Source organism: Chinchilla lanigera, unplaced genomic scaffold (genome assembly GCF_000276665.1).
Source record: "Chinchilla lanigera isolate Chin_1 unplaced genomic scaffold, ChiLan1.0 scaffold00007, whole genome shotgun sequence".
Taxonomy (NCBI): domain Eukaryota; kingdom Metazoa; phylum Chordata; class Mammalia; order Rodentia; family Chinchillidae; genus Chinchilla; species Chinchilla lanigera.
The window spans coordinates 11730177-11747609 of record NW_004955408.1 but is presented as its reverse complement, the minus strand read 5'-3'; the positions used below and the strand labels follow the sequence as shown (position 1 = coordinate 11747609).

The following is a 17433-nucleotide window of genomic DNA, read 5'->3' as shown; positions in this document are numbered from 1 at the left end:
TGTGCACACTATTTGCTATTCATCATATGAAGTGGGTAAACACATAAATTGTTTCCTGTATCCCTCAGGGAAAGTTACTGAGATGCAGGCTGGTTACTATAACACTAAAGATACAAATTTACAGTAGAAAAGTGAGGGATGGGTCTGCTGGACCCAGGCTTAAGCCTCCAAGGTTAAAGGCGTCTAGTGAGGGTTCTGTTGGTAATGAGGAACATGTTACTGGAAATGGGGGAAAGGTAATCCTTCTTCTACAGTATAAAAGGATACGACTGAATTGTGTTCTAGTGTTTTGTGAAAAGTAGAAGTCACCACATGACAAACTTGCATATGTTTTTAACCATGGAGATTCCTAAGCAAATTGTTGAAGGTATGTCTCGGTTTTTGTGTAGAGAGCACCAAGAGTGTGGTTGAACACTCTATGGGACTGTCATCGAGTCAGACATGCGGAGAAAGGATTATAATAGTTAAGACACAGTCTTTTGGACTACAGGAATCAGAGTAAGCCTACAGTAAAGGAAGGCTTTTAGAATTCTGGAGTTCCACAGGACAGGACCAGAGAGCTATTCACCTGTGAACTTGCTTTATCCTTCAAGAAAAGGGGAGAGTGAGCCTGAAGGCATTTCAGAGACACAAAGGCTGCCACAGGTCAGAGGGTGCAAAGCTATTTGAGAAGGTGTGGTCCTCTCCTCTTTCTGTCCAGTGCCTCAGGGGCTGAACTGTGAGGGCAAGGCCCCTGCTGGAGCCGTGGGTGACAGTGCTGTGCCAGGGGACCTGGAAGACAGACCATCCTGCTAAGAGCCTTATTTTAGAGCGTTAAGAAACAATGGACTTGGCCTTTCTGGGTTTTGGACTTCCTGGAACTGTCATCCCATTCTTCTGTTCCCTTTCTCCTCTTTGGAATAGCAGGATGTCCCGTGACCGTAATCTGGAAGCACGGAACTCACTGGGCTTCACAGGTGGAGAGAAAATTTGTCTCAGGATGATTGGTACGTTTTCTTATCCGCACCTGACCTAGCTGATCTTTAGATGAGACTGGATCAGGAATAGGTGCTGGAGGGGGTTTTGAGGGTCTTGTGATGAGGTGAATGTATTTTGCGTGTGAGAAGGACATGAATTTGGGGGAGGGGAGTGGAACGTGATGGACTAAATTGTGTCTCCCCAGACTCATACGTTGAAATCCCTAGCCCTCAATGTGAATGTATTTATAGATGGAGTTCTGGGAGGAGGCAATACAGGTTAAACGAGTTCATAAGGTAAGCGGCCGTCCCACTCAGCAGAAGCGCACAGTCTGCGCACGGAGGAAAGGCCGTGTGAGGACGCAGTGGGGGACAGTCATCTACAGGCAGGAAGACAGGCCTCACAGGAACCAACTCTGGTGACACCTGGATGTTGGACTTCTGGCTTCCAGGACTGTAGCACAATAAACGGCTCTTTAAGATACAGCCTGCGGTATTTTATTATGGCAGCTGGAGGGGGCATCGTAATTTTCTTCTTCTAGAGATAACGAGTCCTCAGTAAGTGATAGTCTTTATTCCTCCCAGGGCTCACCTACTATTTCCATCCCAACCCCTGAAGCCCTAACTATCCGGGAATTCTGGTTTCCCACCCGCACAGCCCATGGGCTTTCACACCCTAGTGTATTTGTCCGGGCTGTTTCTTCCCTTGTGTTCCATTTCTGCTCTGCCAAGCTCAGATGTCCCGTCCTCTGGGATTCCGATCTTCTCTGCTCCTCCCTCCTCTCAGACAGAAGGAATGGCTTGGGATTTGGGCCCTGCTTTTAAAAAAACACAACTCCATACAGCACTTAGTGCTTCGTGACTGGGCGTTGGGTTAACTCTTTCGCGCCGGCCTCCAAGCGCGGTGGGCCCTGGGGATGGCACAGACGCGTGGTCTGTCACCCAGGAGTACTAGCACAGTGCTGGACAGAGTGAAGCGGCCCTTGGGGAGCAAAGGGTCCCCTTTAACCCTCAGGTTAAACCTTGGGTTAACCCAAAGTCCGGTTTAACCCTTAGGAACCTGGTCCTCTCCGGGTCGCACCCACCCGTGACGTTTCCCCTCCCCGGTGCCCGAGCCCCCTTCTCGCCAGCTCCCGGTCCCTGGAGTGGTCCCGGTCTCCGGAGCCGGCGGGCCCGCAGGGGTTTCGCCCGCTGCTCCTCCGGCGGGTCCCCCAGCCCCCTCTCCGCCTGCGTCCCCAGGCCCAGCCCAGCGGCGGGGCGGGGCGTCTCTGCATTGGGCCGGGAGCCGAGCCGGCGGGCTCTTAGGCGGCCGTGGGGCTGCAGACGCTCGACCCCCGCGGTCGCGCCGGGGCGGGCATGGCACGGTTGTGAGCCGAGCGAGGGGAGCCACGATGTCGGGGGGCGCCGGCGCCGCCCGGCTGTGCTTGCTGGCGCTCGTCCTGCAGCCCCTGCGGCCGCTGGCGGTGCGGGAGCCGGGCTGGACGAGAAGTAAGTGCCCGGGAGCAGGGGACCGCGGCGGGTGGGCGGGGTGGCCTGGGACCGGGACCGGGACCGGGTCCCTGGGCCTGCGCTCCGGCCGCCCCTGCCCTGCAGCCCGGGCTTTGTTTCCACGGCGCGCGTCTCGGGCGGCGGCGGGGATCGCCGGACTCGGAGCGCGCCGGGAGCAGCCAGTGCCCTCGCTTGCTGGCGTCCCCTCTTCCCCCTTCGTCTGTTTTCGGCTCCTCTGTCCGCCTCTGCGATCGCTCCGGTTCTCACGGTCGCTCCTCTCCGCTCTGCCTGGCCCATCCTCTCCGGCTTCCGCGGCGCTGGCGCCTGGAGCATCCCGAGCGCCCTGGGGAGCGGCTCTCGGGGCCGCGCTCCGGGCCGCGCGCTGGCGGGGTGGAAAACCAGCTGCCCCGGAAGGCAGCAGGAGCGTGGCAGGGTGGCTCAGTGCGCATCTCTGCCTCTGCACTTTGGAGCCCTGAGCTGGCCGGGACGCTCTGAATGAAAATCAAGCCTGACGCATCCTTGGCACTGCTGGGTAACCGAAGCCCACAAAAGAGAACGGGTTTGTGCACAGCCGCGCCGCAGAGGGAGGTCCGCGCCGCACGGGAAGGCAGGGCTCTCTTTCCACTCCGCGGAGCCCTGCGCGCGCTCGGCCTCCTCGGGCCCTCCTTCGGTGCAGCGCAGGGACTGGGGCTCCAGCTTCCAGCTTGGAAGCTGGGTGAAGTCGGTTTCCCAGACTGGTTTCCCAGACACCGCCGTCTCCAGGGCCCATCTTCTGGGCTGTCCGCCGATTCTGCGTAAGGAACTGTCCCTGGGGCGGTGCCCAGGCTCTGTCATTGTCACTCCAGAAAGCGTAGCCTTAGCTCGGCCGCGCACAGGCGGGGCTGACTTCAGACCGCTACGTGCGGGGACCAGCAGTGAAGCGTTTTCAAACCAAGCGAGCTCGGCGCGGTGGAGGCTGGGCAGGCTCCCCCGGGCCGCCGAGGGCCAGGAGGCCGTGCTGGCTCGGACCCTGCGAGCTTCAGGGCGATTCCCGAATCTTCCTGAGAGGGAAACTGAGGCACGGGGGCTTCACAGCCAGCCGGGGGAAGGAAGCTTTTCTCCCGTGACCTGTGGCTCTTTGAGACAGAGGGACCGGGTTCTATTCATCTCTCCAGAATCCGGCAAGAGGCCGGAGTCAGTTTTGTGTAAGAGAAAAGCGTGAGGAAAGGCAAGGAAAGTGAGCTAGTGCTCCACTAGGCGCCTTCCGAGTCCCCAGGGACCACTAGGCGCCGTAGAGTGGCTGCAGGTAATGAAAAGTGGAAAAGGAGTACAATTACCTGCAATCCCTAAGTTAATCGTTGCTGTTAATATTCTGGATTGTTTTTCCCCTCTTGTCTTCTTGTGTTTCTATAAACATATGTTATTAAAATTGGAAACATACCCCAGGTAGAGTTTTGTATCTTGCATTTTGCACTTCACGTGGTAAGCATTTCCCAAATCACCACATTCTCTATACTCATGGTTTTAACAGCTCTTAAAGTCCATCGGGAAACTGCAGAAGTAGGATGTTCAAAAGTTAAAAACTTGACTCAAAAATGGGGCAAAGGTTCCCTCTCTTCACTGATGCGGTAGCTATCGGAATGGCGCAGCTGGGTGGAAGGAGGGTTAGAGGGTCAGGACGGCGCAGGCATTGGAGAAGGACCTAAAATCCTGTGGCCGCGTCAGACAGAAGTGGTGGTGGTGGGGAACGATGCTATTTGTTATCTTTCCACTACCCTGAAACAAGTTTTAATCTCTGTCCACTAGAAATCTATAGTTAATATATGACTTCAGACAGTATACGTTTCCAGTCAATAGTAAATTAAAAGCCAAAGGTACGTTCCCTCAGATAAGTCAATAACGCATGTGAAGGCTGTGAAACAGTACTCCTGAAAAGACATTCTATTTGTCCCTCGTCCATTTCCAACTTTCAAACATTTTTCTCTTAAATGTACTGTATGATCCTCCACGGTTGAGACTCCAGATTACTTTTTGTTTTTTCTTGATCACCCTATGTAATTTCTTTAAATATTCCATGAAATGTTATATATAATCCCTTTTTGTTTAAAAGAGTCTAGACTCATCAGAACCACGAGGGCAGGGACTATGTCTGTCTCGTTCCCCCATGAGTATTAAGCTCCTAGTGTAGCACTTCATGTATAGAAAACATGGAACATATTTGGTAGATAAATAAATGCACTGCATTTGGTTTTTACCAGTTTACAAAATGTTGGTCTAATGAGATTGTTTTTAGGATATGTTTTGACTGCAAATACCTATGTCAGTCATCTAAAAGGAAAGTTAATTATCACCATCATAGCGTTCTAACAGAACAATGACAGCTATCTTTTATATGACTCATTACAGTCCATGTGACTGATATGCTTGGTTTAGAAATAATAGAATTTGGACTCCTCAGATCTAACCCCAGACATCCTTTGAATCTGACCTACTCCTGTGGAGGCTGATTTGCTTTGGTCTTAGGAAATTCTCATTCGATTAAGATGGTCTGCACTGCCTTGAACAAGTTCCTTCTGTGGTTTCAAGTCCCTTTCTTGTACAATAGAAGCACTACTACCTGTTTCCCCAGGTTGCCATGAGGATGGTGAGAGTGGTCTGGAGAGCAGGAAGGGAAATACAAATGCACACTTGCCATTAGGAACCTCATGTTGATGTAACAATGCCTTGCGGGTAGGAAGCAATGTCATACTATTCTCCAGGAACACTGGGAAGTGGGCAAGTGAGTGTCATCATCTTCTATGAGAAACTGAGGCTCACCGGGGGCTGAATCTCCAGAATATATCCAGAATTCTACTACTTCATTCCTCTCTGCTGATGTCATTCTAGTCTGAGCCACTGTCCTATCTCGTCAGGGCTCCTGCGAGCTTGCAGCCCTGCCTTCCTGCTCTCTGCTCTCCCTCTCCACCCTCCCCCATTCTCCACTCAGCCTGATACAGATCGTATTACTTTGCGTTTAGAAGTCCAATGCCTTCCAGGTCTATTTATAATAAAGTCCAGACACTTTCCATGGCTTCTGCATTATCAGACCCAGAGCTGTCTTGTTGACTACATTTCTGTCTTTCTCTCTCACTTACTTGATTCTAGCTTCTGCTTCTCCCTTAGGTGAAGTGCACTTCTGCTCAGCATTGCCCCTCCGATGCCTCCAGCCGGACTGCTGTTCCCGATCTTTGCATGGTGCCTTCTGCTGGACCCTTAGGTCTTGATTATGTGTCATCTTTGCTGATCATCTTGTCTCAAAATAGGCACCCTCTGCCACTTACTATGGCCCTCTCTTACTTTTTGCAGGTCATTTAGCACCACCTGAGAATGTTGATTTTCTGTCTCTCACCTCCGAAGGTAACCTTGGCAGGTACAGACACCTTGTTTGTCCCACTTATAGTTTATCACTTACACCTGGAAGAATACGTGTTAGTGGCCCATAGTACGTACCAAGCTCCTAGAAACAAGCAGGTCACGGGACGATCCTGTGGACAGTTCTTTTTGGGTGACAGTAGTTGCAGCAGAAAGTGCATGGGACGCAGAGGTCTGGGGTTACCATGGTGTATGTTTTGTATTGGCAGGAGGAAGTGAGGGAGGCAGCCCCTGGCCACAGCATGAACTCGTAATACCTCAGTGGAAGACTTCAGAAAGCCCCGGGAGTGGAAAGGTAAGACTCAAGCTCTCCTTTTCAGAGGCCAGAGTTGAGAACTGGGATCTGTGAGGCTTGGGTCTCCCTTTCAAGGCTTTTCCAGAGGCCCAGCTGTCTCCAATAGTTCTGTTTCTCTCTTGCTCTACCCTCTTTGGATGGTTTTGGACACCTCAGATGGGCTTTCCTTCAGTATATAATGAACACCTAGAACATTCCAAATGCTATTGGTTGAGAAACTGAAAACGCACATTAATCCTGACACAACTAATTACAAATGTGAAGGTGTCACAAACATCACTTTTGATTGGAATTTATTAAATATTGTATTTGCTATTATTATGGTACACAATACATGCTTCATTTTATTGATAAGATAATGTAATTGGAGAGAAAAAGTATAATCTAAATTATTTTTAATATATCTTAAAATCCTGTAGGCTCCTTGGGCCAGAACACCAGAAAAATGCACAGGCTTTACCCAGGAACAGAACTGAAAACATTATTCTGTTCTTGTAGGCAGGAACTATGCGTGACTGAGGTATTCTTTCTAGTTCTTGTTTTTGCTGCTCAAGTGATGCTAGGAGAGAGAAGCGATTGTTGGCATGCTATGTGACCTTCCACTTTAAATAATTGTTTTTTATTCATTTATAAAATAAGTCTGAAAGGGAATAAGGATGAAGAGAGCTGGGGAGAGGGGCTGGTTTCAAAAGTCTCTTTAGGTTCAAATGGCCTGTGATTTATTGGATACACATAGGAGCAAGATTAGAGCGGGAGATATGTCAGGAAAGACTTCAGATACTGTGACTTTTCAGCCTGGAAAGATGAATGGAAAGGAGGAATGCTCAGAATTCTTTAAGATAAGAGTAATGCGGACAAATCCCCTCATACTCCAACTTGGGTTTACTAAGGGAACCTGCAGAGAAAATTGCAGGGCAAAGAAAGCGAGGAAGATTTGCACCTGAAGGTGATACATGCATGGAACTCATTTTATCAGGGAAAGGCTGAAAATAGCTTCAGGAAAGGTCTAGACAGATTAATAGATGGCCATCCCGGAGCAGATTATTTTTAAAAATTCGGATCTTGAATAGTTCACCTTACCATTATTGCCTGAGGAATGGATCTGGTACTTTTTATAGAGGCTGCTTTGTTCCCTCCAGATGTGGGATGCCTGGTATCCTCAGGAAGGGCCTGAGAAACAAAGCAGAGGACTAGATCCTGTCTTTGTTCCCAACAATTGTCTGCTCAGAGCATGGGTCACTGTATTTATTAGGAATACTCAGCAAAGTGCCTGGCACCATAAATATTTGCTGAATGAGAGAGAGAGAGAGACAGAAAGAGAACGAGAGAAGGAAGGAGAGAGGAGGGAGGGAGGGAGAGGGACAGAGAGCGAGCTGGAATTCTCTTAGGTCACTGTTCTCATTTATGTAATTAATTCAGTATCAATATGAATTAAACACAATATATTTAATGTTAGACTGTAAGGGGATGCAAAGATACAGGATAGATTTCCAATAACCTGTGGAACTATTTATTTAATCTAGTCGGAGAGAGAAAGGACTTTTCACCCTGCCGGGGGATGGATGAATGGAGAGTTACCCCTTCCTAGGCCAGAGCTGGGCTTATAAGAGAAAGCTACTAAGCAGAACTGGCCAGGGAAGCTCCCTAGACCCTTAAAGTGCAGTTTAATTTTTTACTTGTATCATCCCCTGGAAGCAAGGAGTGTCTGTCTTACTTTAAGTATTAGAGTCTGCCCGTCTTCCAGAACAGGGATCATTATTTTTGGATTGCTCATCTAAAAAGTAGTATTCGTGTTCATGTTACAACTGTGTCCCTTAGGGGGACAGGTGACAGTGCTGTGATATGTGGGCTGTCACACGGCTACCTACCTCTTGCTCTGCTGCTGTGCGCTTTCTCAGATGCCTTCTTGGGGCTGTGTTCCGGGTGCTCAGTGTGACTGGGCAAGGCCCTTGCCCCAGAACTTCCCAAAATAAAATGCAAAGGACCCATGATTAGACTAGGTGTTGGCAGAGCTAAATCAGGGCATCAGAAACCAAAAGTGCATCTCTTAGTGACAGTGTCTGGGCAAACATCTGACCCAGCTCCATGAAATGTTCCTTCTGAAGACGGGGAACAGGGCCAGTTAGGGAGTGGGCAGCACTGCCCAAGAAGTCTGGGTTGGAATGCTCACATCTCATCAGCACCCTCGGTTGCCTGGAAGTCTCCAGGATGCACAGGTCTGGATGAGTGAGGTTGGCAGCAAGACAGAAAGGGCACCAGCTTAGGTTTCAAGAATTTATCAGTTCCTTGGTTCCCACTTAGAGAAATCTTACTTAGCCCACACTGGAGAAGAATCTATGCTGTTTTAAATTTGTAAACTTTCGGGCTGGGGATTTAGCTCAGCGGCAAAAGCGCCTGCCTGGCAAGTGCAAGGTCGTGAGTTCAGTTCCCAGTACCAGAGAAAAACCAAAAAAAAAAAAAAAAATGTAAACTTTCTAAGGTCAATGTTTGCTTCCTTTAAAAGAAGTTTCATAGCTTTAACTTGAATTATCAAAGTGTGCAGGCTTATTATGAATTGGCTTATTATTATTTTAAATTTATTTAAAATTTTCCACAGTAATAAAATAAAAGGAAATCAAAGTCCTTTTCATAAATAATAAAAATGATAAGAATATAGAAAGATGTGCAAAAGAAGATAAAATTAATTTATATTCCTACTACCTAGAGTAACTACGTAAACTTGAAATTTATTTCTCTGTATAGTTTTCCCTTCAAATAAAAACTACAGTGTTATATTTTGAGCCTTTATTATTTATTTATTTATAGGATCTTGCCATGTAGTTCAGACTGGCTTTGAACTCACTGTTTAGCCCAGGCTAGCCTCGAACTCATGGTAACCCTCCTGCCTCAGCCTCCCACTGGGAGTATAGACGTGTGCCAGCAGGCCCAGCTTATCTAATGCTTATTGTGTCTACTTTCTCAATCATTTAAAAATTAAAGACACTGTTTTTAATGACTGTCTAGTGTTCTGTCAGATACAGTAAATGAATCATGGTTTAATCATTCTTTTATTTGGGGGTATTTAGGTTTTGTTTCATTATTTATCATTATAAGTAATAGCTTCTGTGACCAAATCTCTGCCTATGCTTCTGTTTGTTCACTTCAGACAGTCTTTTTTTTGTTTTTTTGTACTAGGAATCGAACTCAGGGTCTTGCGCTTGCCAGGCAGGAGCTTCACCACTGAGCTATATTCCCGGCCCTTCTTCAGACAGTCTTGAGTCAAAGGGTCTAAATATTTAAAAATTTCTATTCTGTATTGTCAAAATTATTTTTGAGAGAATTGGTTTCAGTTTAAATGATCAGGTAGGGGGTGAGCGTGCCCATGATATGGCATGCTCCATTGTGTTGTGATTTATGGTTTTTAATAATCTTTGTCCCTTTGATTATGTTTAAGGTATCTCTTTTATATTGTTGCTTTTTGGAAGGTGCAGTGTATGATACACCTGTGGTGGTGAACGTGTTCTTCACACTCATTGGCCATTTGTACATTTTAAATGTTGTACTGTGGGGAAGTAGCCCCTGTGGCTACTAGCAAACTGCTCATGTATAAAATATATCTATTTTTGGGTTTCTGAAACCTCAATTTGAGGTGCTTTTTTGTTGTGGCCTCTGAGCTGATGGGGGTTTCCAAGTTGATGGCCAAAATAAATAAGATCCTGCTGTCAAGGGAGTCCACCAATGTGCTGAGGGTGTGAGGAGGCACCGCGCTCCTCTGTTTACATTCATTATCTCATTTAATCCTTGTGAAACCCTCATAAGTTTGATTATTGTTATCGCTTTATTATAAAAGAGGAAACAAAGATGTAGTAAGGATTGGTATCACGTCCAAGTTCACAAAGTGCTGGTGTCAGAGCTAGCCCTTGAATCCAGGTCTGACCCCTGGGAAATTTACTGTTGGAAATCACATCTTCCTGTGTTTCCCTTTATCAGACTACAGGTCTGCATTTCCACCACATCTCAGCCTGGAGTTGCTTTCTTTTGCTTCTCAGGAGAAAGCAGATGGGGGAAGGATTTGGGTCATTCTGGGACTGAGGCCATTTCAGGTCTGGGCTGGAAATGCAATTGACCTTTTCTTGCTTCCTTCCTGTGGGTCCCTGTACGAGAACCCTGCTAAATCCCATGCTCTTCCTGGGCAGCCTGTGTCCCTACTTTTAGAAACTGACTTTCTTTTCTTGTTGCTTTTAGCATCCCATCAGAGCTGAGCTCAGGGTAACGGCTGAGGGGCAAGAACTGATCCTGGATCTGGAGAAAAATGAGTAAGTGGATTCCTTCGCCTGGGATGAACACTGTTAACTTCAGTGTTAGTGCTGGAGACAGGGAGGTGTCGCTGTTTGGAAGGAAGCATTCAGCAGAGTGGTTCCAAGCGCTCAATCCCTGTTCCCTCTGAGGGAGTATCCTGCAGAGCGGGAGTTTTCCCACAGCCTCTTATTTGCTGTGAAGTTATCGGACTGTTTGACATCATGCTTAAGTTTCCTTAAGCTGCACTTCCCGTGCCTCTTGGAGTTCACAGCAGCACACGGGTGTGGGTGTGTGTGTGTGCGAAGTTAGGGAGGGGAAGAGCCTGGATGCAGCTGTACTGCTCCAGCCCAGCACAGGGCAGGAAGTGAAAGCGATTAGAGGAAAACAGCAGAGAGGAGAGAGGCAAACAGAGCGCACTGGGACTTGGCACCTCACATCCTAATTGTTCCATCTGTCCGGGGTCAGCCAAATCCAAGACTTGGCCAAGAGGGGCACTGTTCGCAGTCTCCTGGCTTCAGTGGGCCCAGCTCCTCCATCTGCTTAATCTCATACATCTTGGGCAATGGTCTGGCCAGAGATACCTCCGCACTGATTTGCTGCTGGCTGTGGTTGTGCCGTGGCTCGCGTCACTGAGGAGGTAGGTAGGCACGGCGCAGGGCCATGTGTGTTGCTCATTCTTCAGCTATTCCTGGTTGCCTGGCTGATAAGAGGCTCTTCTTGCTTGGCTGAAGGACTCCGCCAATAGTTCCACTTTTGTCTCCCACATAGATGTCGCAGATAAGGGTGCATGGCTTGGAGAGCTGCCTGTCTCCTCTTGGCAGTCTCCAAAACCCCCTGGAAGCCGATGAGTAATCAGATACATCACTGCCAAGAAAGGGATGGAGCAGGGCCTTCCCACGTCCAGAGGGATGGGAATGGCTGCTTGACTTGGGTGAAAAGAGAGACTAGAATTTACTCCAAATTTAGGCTCTTCGCACACTTGCGAAGGAGGATAAGTAGTGTCCGTGGTGTGGGTAAAGTGCAGCTCAGGAGCTGGTGCATGCAGGGGGCTTTGCTTATATCTTTCTTCCTTTGCTAGTACCTTATATGACAGTCTTCGGAAGCAAGAAAGATGGACATTGCTGTCATTTTGCTACATGAAACCTGCCTTTTCCTGCTTTACTGAAATATTTCTTTCCATTTCCCTAGAACCAACTTGGCTGGCCATGTCCTCAGAGGATGCAGGCCCTCCTGTGCTGGCTGCTTCTTTGGGTTGTCTTCCTGTGGTACCTTAGGAGGTCTGCTCTTGACAGCCTTTCTCAGGGGTCTGCTTTAGAATCCCAGCTTGAGCTCTGTATAAATGTTCCTGTTGCCCCCTGTGTCTGATTTGACCTACTGGGCCTTCGATGGAGCCTCTAGACTTTAATCCTCTTCTGGTCAGCCCGAGTGATGGTGGTGTCATTATGGGCAAGTCCTTGGAAATGGGTCTCAGGACTTGAACCTCTGTCCTTCCATCCTGTTTTAGAACTTTTGCAAGAGCTCATAGGGTGTTAGAGTAGGAAGATGCCTTAGAAAACACTGAATGCAATAGTCTGTTGCACAGATATAGAAACTGACTCAGAGTGGGATAGGAATAAATATATAAGGTCACACAGCAAGAAAACAAGAGAGAGGAGACTGGGATCATTGGTATTCTTGGCTTAGGTCTAGAGTTGCAGAGCAGTTAGGAGGCCTGAATGAAGTGGTGCAGATGAAGAGTTTATAGGGCACAGGGCGAATGGTCAACTACTACTGTGATTTTTATTGCTCAATACCCCATAGATACTGCAGGAATAGCACTCTTATTTCACAGGGAACCACGTGCAGCTGGTTATGGTTCCTGGCTTCCTTGAGTCAGCAGAAGGAGGGAGACCTGACAGAAAGGGAAGCAACAGAGCCAAGCAACATGATCTCACCAGGTGTCCTTGGGGGACAGCTTCCTGCTATTTTCATCCAAGTTGGACCTTTTTGTTTTTGAACAAGTGTTAGCGAGCGGAACTCTAACCACACACCACTTCCTAGAATGTTTGTTTCCCAAGGGCTTCTCATTCATGCCACGTGTGACCTCAGATGCAAAACAGCTTCGGAGTGGGGGTGATGCTTTTCTGATCTTTCAAGTCGTTGTATGAAAGTTTCTGTAATCTGGTGATGTCTGTGGGGAAGGGGTACTAGACTCTGCTGCGCGATTTCTCTGTCTGTGGTTCTTACCCCCCTCCATGGATTCATTCGTACTTTTCATCTCCTGTGCATCTGTAGCACGCCAGGCACCCGTGTAGGTATTAGGAGCAGAGCTGTGAGTAAAACAGCTCTTTTCCTCTAGGGATCTTACGTTCGAGTCCTGGGGAACAGGAAGCAAACAAGTGCATGTGCAGCTTGTCAGAGGACAAGTGTGGTGAAGGAGCAGCAGGCTCAGGGAGAGCAGGAGGTGGCGCAGGAGGAGCTGTAGTTGGAGAGTGGTCAGCGAAGACCTTGCTGATTTCGTATTTGTGTTGAGACCTGAAGGAGTAAGCCATGTGGACAGCTGACGGGACCATTCTAAGAGGAGGGAACGGCCAAGTTCAAAGGCCATAGATGTCTATGCCTTTCTACCCCTGCCCCCCATTTCTCCACATCCAGAATTCTCAGGTCTTCCAGGAGCAACGGGCATGAAAGTTTCTGGGACTCCCGGGGGGGGGATATTGTAATTTTTTCACCATCCTGTGGTGTCTGGCTTTCTCCCATCAAACCAAAGCCCATGTGCTAATGCATGGCCCAAAATAGCAGTGAGCAAGCCTTTAATGGAATTCACACACGAGGCATCATTGCCAAGAATGGTGAGGATGGAGGAGCAGGGGGACAGGCCAGGAAAGGGGATGTGGGCAAGGAGCCTCAGCACAGGCAGCAGTCAAGCCTTGATGGAATAGCACGGCAGCCAGCAGCCTTTTCTCTGCTTTGAAGCAGCTCAGGGCAAACCGCTGGCATCTCGCTGAGAGATGCTCTCCCTTTTCTCTGTTGAGTGCTGCTGAGACAGAAATGACTTCTTAGGGTTCCTCTGAGTATGTCTTTACTGCTGAGAGTCCTGCATTCAGGCTCTGCACTTAACATCTGCGTGTCCTCTTGAAGCCTCAGTTCCCCCACTGGGATACTGTCAGAGTCCCATGTCGTAGAGCCATGGCGAGGATGAGATGGTGCCTGATGGTGTCTGGCTTGTCTCCCTTGTTTAGTACAAAGCAAATATAATGTCTTGCTCATTGTTTTTAAATTACAAAAGCAGTGCACACTCATTGCAAAACATGTAGCAATGCCAAATAAATGAAAGAATGAAAGTTTCCCACCATAGGAGAATCCATTGTTAACTATTTGGTGGTCAGACGCTTGACCTTTCCTATGCGTATGGACACAGGCATGTGGGGGCTTCTGCACACAGTCACACAGCAGCACATACACAGAATGCTATTCTAACTAAGGAAAGGGAAGCAGAAATGAGATTAAAGCAGACATACTGTTCTACAACTTGTTTTTCTTAGGTTCCACTGATGTAATGAAGATAATACTTTGCTTTAATAACATGTACACGTCATTGTTCATGACACTGTGTAACATTTGTGAAATGTATACACGTAATTTGTGCTTGTTGGTGCACAGTGCTGTTGTGAGAAACTTCGCTGTGACCGAGGCATTTAGTATGGAGGACATAGCACTGAGCTCAGAGACATCAGCCTACCTGAGCCTCAACTTTCTCATCTGTAGAATGGGCTTTTGTCTCAGGTTTCAAGAGCTCTTCTTCTTTCATGATCTGTTTAGAAAATGATGTGTAAGTTGAAAAATAGCAAAGAGCTCCTGCTTCAGGCAGTTTGATACAGTTGCACAGACTTCCCTGAAATAGCGCAAGTGGAATGAAGGCAAATGGCACCGCAAACCATGGGACTTTGAAGTTGGTGATGAGCTGTTCCCTCAGGACTCAGCAGTTCAGGCAGGAGACAACACAAGGAGGGAAATTATAGGGCACAAGTTATATGCTGTTATTTTCACATCCCACAACTTTGGAACAAAATCCATAATATTCTTTCTCTGCGCAATTCCTCCATGCTCTGAGGACTGCTTGTCAGCCCAGGGACCGCATCTGATGAAAGCGTGTTTGCTGACGTCAGATGGCATTCCCCTTGGTTGCAGGCATCCTGGGAGATAACATCTCCAGGGAGATAAGTGCCCAACTCCCTCCTCTCTCCTCCTTTCCCAAGGAGAGGGCACACTGGCCTGTTCAGCCCACCTCCAGGATGCCTACTGGCCGCATGAATGGTGAGAAGGATCGCTGTGTCACAAGGTCACTTTCAAAAGCAAGCAAGCAGCTAAGTGGGTGGGCACTTTGCCCAGAGGACCTTGGGCCGTGTACTTCCCAGTACTCATCTCCAAGGTCCATTCTGGGATTCTTAACACGGTATTGTGCTATCCTTCCTTGAGTCCAAGTGATGGTAAGATTGAAGTTTTGGTGTAAGAAAGGGAGAGGTGTCTTTTGGTCCTCCCCGATTCACTGTGTGCCTTCCCAGTGAGGCAGAGGTTCTGTTTGTATAAGTCTAGCTAATAAGAATGCATATTTGTTTTTCTTTCCGGAACCTCCTGGGGAGCATTCATTGTCAAGGCATAGTTAGACATTTAGAGATTTTCAGATTTCAATAACCACCAATTCTTTTGACTTTAATCTCTATATCTCAGAGACATTATAGAAAAGGAGATTGCTTTTGTTGTCCTAGAAACAAAGCTGCAGCCTGGAAAATTAACAGTCATTCGCTGTTTTTGGAGTGATTTTAATCTCTGATTTTCTCCTTTCCATTCAACCCTATTTGGATTATATATTGCTAGAGGAGCTGAGTAGGAGCGAATTACCAGGCAGGAATATTTTCCCACCATAGCCAGGATGGAGGAATTACCATCTCCTATTCTTACCCCTCTCTTGCAGAGAGATCTGGGAGAAATACGTAGCTGATATGGAGCAAAGCCCTGAATACCAGTCAGGCCTCGGGGGGCCCCCTACCTCCCCTCACCCCAGCTTCCTCTTGGGTCAGGAGTAGACTTCACCATCTTATCTAGGATAAAGGACGGGCTCTTTTGATCTTTCTTGTCAGGAGCTTCATTTGTTGTTGGCAAAAGTCAATTTCCTGGATCAAAGTGAGCTTAGGAAGGCTTAGATGGTGTCCCGGTGCTGTTAGCCGACCATGTTTCACCGAGTTGCATTTAAATGAATCACAGACATATGGGTTACATTTCACTTAGAATACACATGGCTTCAGAAATTAAAGGATATCCTTCTTTAACCAAGAACTTGGCAGATCTAAAGTATTCAAAATGTTTTTCCAAACTCTGAACGCAGCTGGGCTCCCCATTCCTTGCAGCTAAGACTGTCTAACCCAGGGAGACCGGTGCCGAGGAAACAGTTGGATGCATGGGTGGGGACGCCAGAGTTGGATGAGCACTGCCTGTGGGTGTCTGAAATTTTTTCCAAATTTTTTTTGGAAACATCATCAATGGAATCAACCCTGCTTCATCGAAGGCAGTGAGTACATGAATGAATTTAAATTTCAAGGGCTGTGTTGGGCTCCTTCCCCTGGAGAGTTCTGGTGATTCTATTTGAACTGTAGTTTCCAGCTGTGGTTTTGTAGACTGAGACTTATTTCATTTACATTTCTCATGCTGTGCAGAACCCCTGGAGTTGCAGAGCCAATGGTTTGCCAGATAGTCTGATGTGATCCTTGTATAAACCAAATCCTCAACCACACCACTGCATAAGTAGGGTCTCTAATTGCAATGGATTGTTTATGTGTCCTTCAAATCCATATGTTGAAATCCTAATCCCTAAGGTGACAGCATTAGGAGGTGGGGCTTTAGGGCTGTGATTAGGTTATGCAGCTCCTGCCCTCGTGAATAGGATTAAGTGACTTCATAAAGGAGATCAGGAGCTACTTCACCCCTGCTACCCGGTGAAGACACAGCTAGAAGAAACATTGATGAAGCAATAAGTAGGCTCTCACCAGACACCAAATCTGCTGATGCACTGGTCCAGGACTGCTGTCTCTAGTACTATGAGAAATTCATTTTTATTGTGTTTATAAGCCACTCAGTATGGGGCATTTTGCTATGGCAGCCTGGATGGACTAAGGCACGTTATTTCTAAATCATTAGGAACATGGCATCCCTTCCTTAAGGTCTGTTGTTTAAACTCAGTGTCAGTACTTAGGAGTGGTACTCCAAAGGGTTGCAGCTATACTGTTAATTAGGAGTGGTACTCCAAAGGGTTGCAGCTATACTGTTGGCCTAAGTAAGTATAAGAGGGCATCCACAGAGAAAATAACCTAGATGTGTTGGTTGTGAAGGCCATGGCCAATAAGCACCACACACCCCATTTCATGGAGTGGAGTAGACTTAGGTTTGGGTCCAAGAGAGACCCAGATTCAATTCCAGGGCCTGATACCTCCTGGTTATATGGTCTTGGCAATCACTTGTCTTCTGAGTTTTACTTCTCCATCTGATTCATAATTCTCAATGATTCATAGTACATCTGAACCATAACACTCACAGTGGTTCATCTGATTCGTAGTAATACTGAGAAGTGAGCATTTACTGACACCTGGTCCCTATGTGAAGACTTTGAAAGGAATATTGCTATTATGCACATTTTATAAATAAGGAAACGTAAGCCTGAAGAGTTTAAGTAATTTACCCAATGTCAGGCAAAGCCAGGAGTTAAACTCAGGTCTGTTTGCCAGTTACAATTGTACTTTTGTACAGAATGTCTTTACATTAATATCTTCATTGCAGGGTGTTGTAGGTTGAAAAATGTACCTTCTCTTCCCCTAAAATGTCCATATCCTAATCTCTGAACATGTGACAATGTTGCCTTATATGAAAACAAATTTTTTGTAGGTATTATTAATTTAAAGATGGGAAGATTATTCTCGATTATATGCATAGCCCCTAAATGAAATCACAAATATATTTATTTATTTATTTATTTATTTATTTATTTATTTATTT

The 17433-nt window shown here is 47.1% G+C and overlaps 1 protein-coding gene across 3 annotated transcripts in view; it reads left to right on the top strand.

The window, feature by feature from the left end:
* The first annotated feature begins 1218 nt into the window (after positions 1–1218).
* Adam19 (ADAM metallopeptidase domain 19) overlaps positions 1219–17433 on the top strand; it is a 95094-nt gene continuing 78879 nt past the window's right edge. Inside the window, exons 1-3 of one of the 3 annotated variants that reach the window (XM_005376236.2) lie at positions 1219–2444; positions 6044–6129; positions 10354–10424. In XM_005376236.2, the coding sequence (XP_005376293.1) occupies positions 2348–2444; positions 6044–6129; positions 10354–10424 (254 nt within the window). In that variant the 5' untranslated portion in view covers positions 1219–2347. Of the gene's footprint in view, positions 2445–2526; positions 3004–5768; positions 5833–6043; positions 6130–10353; positions 10425–17433 lie in introns of those variants that run through there. The other 2 variants (XM_005376238.2, XM_013508800.1) reach the window with 2 other exon arrangements.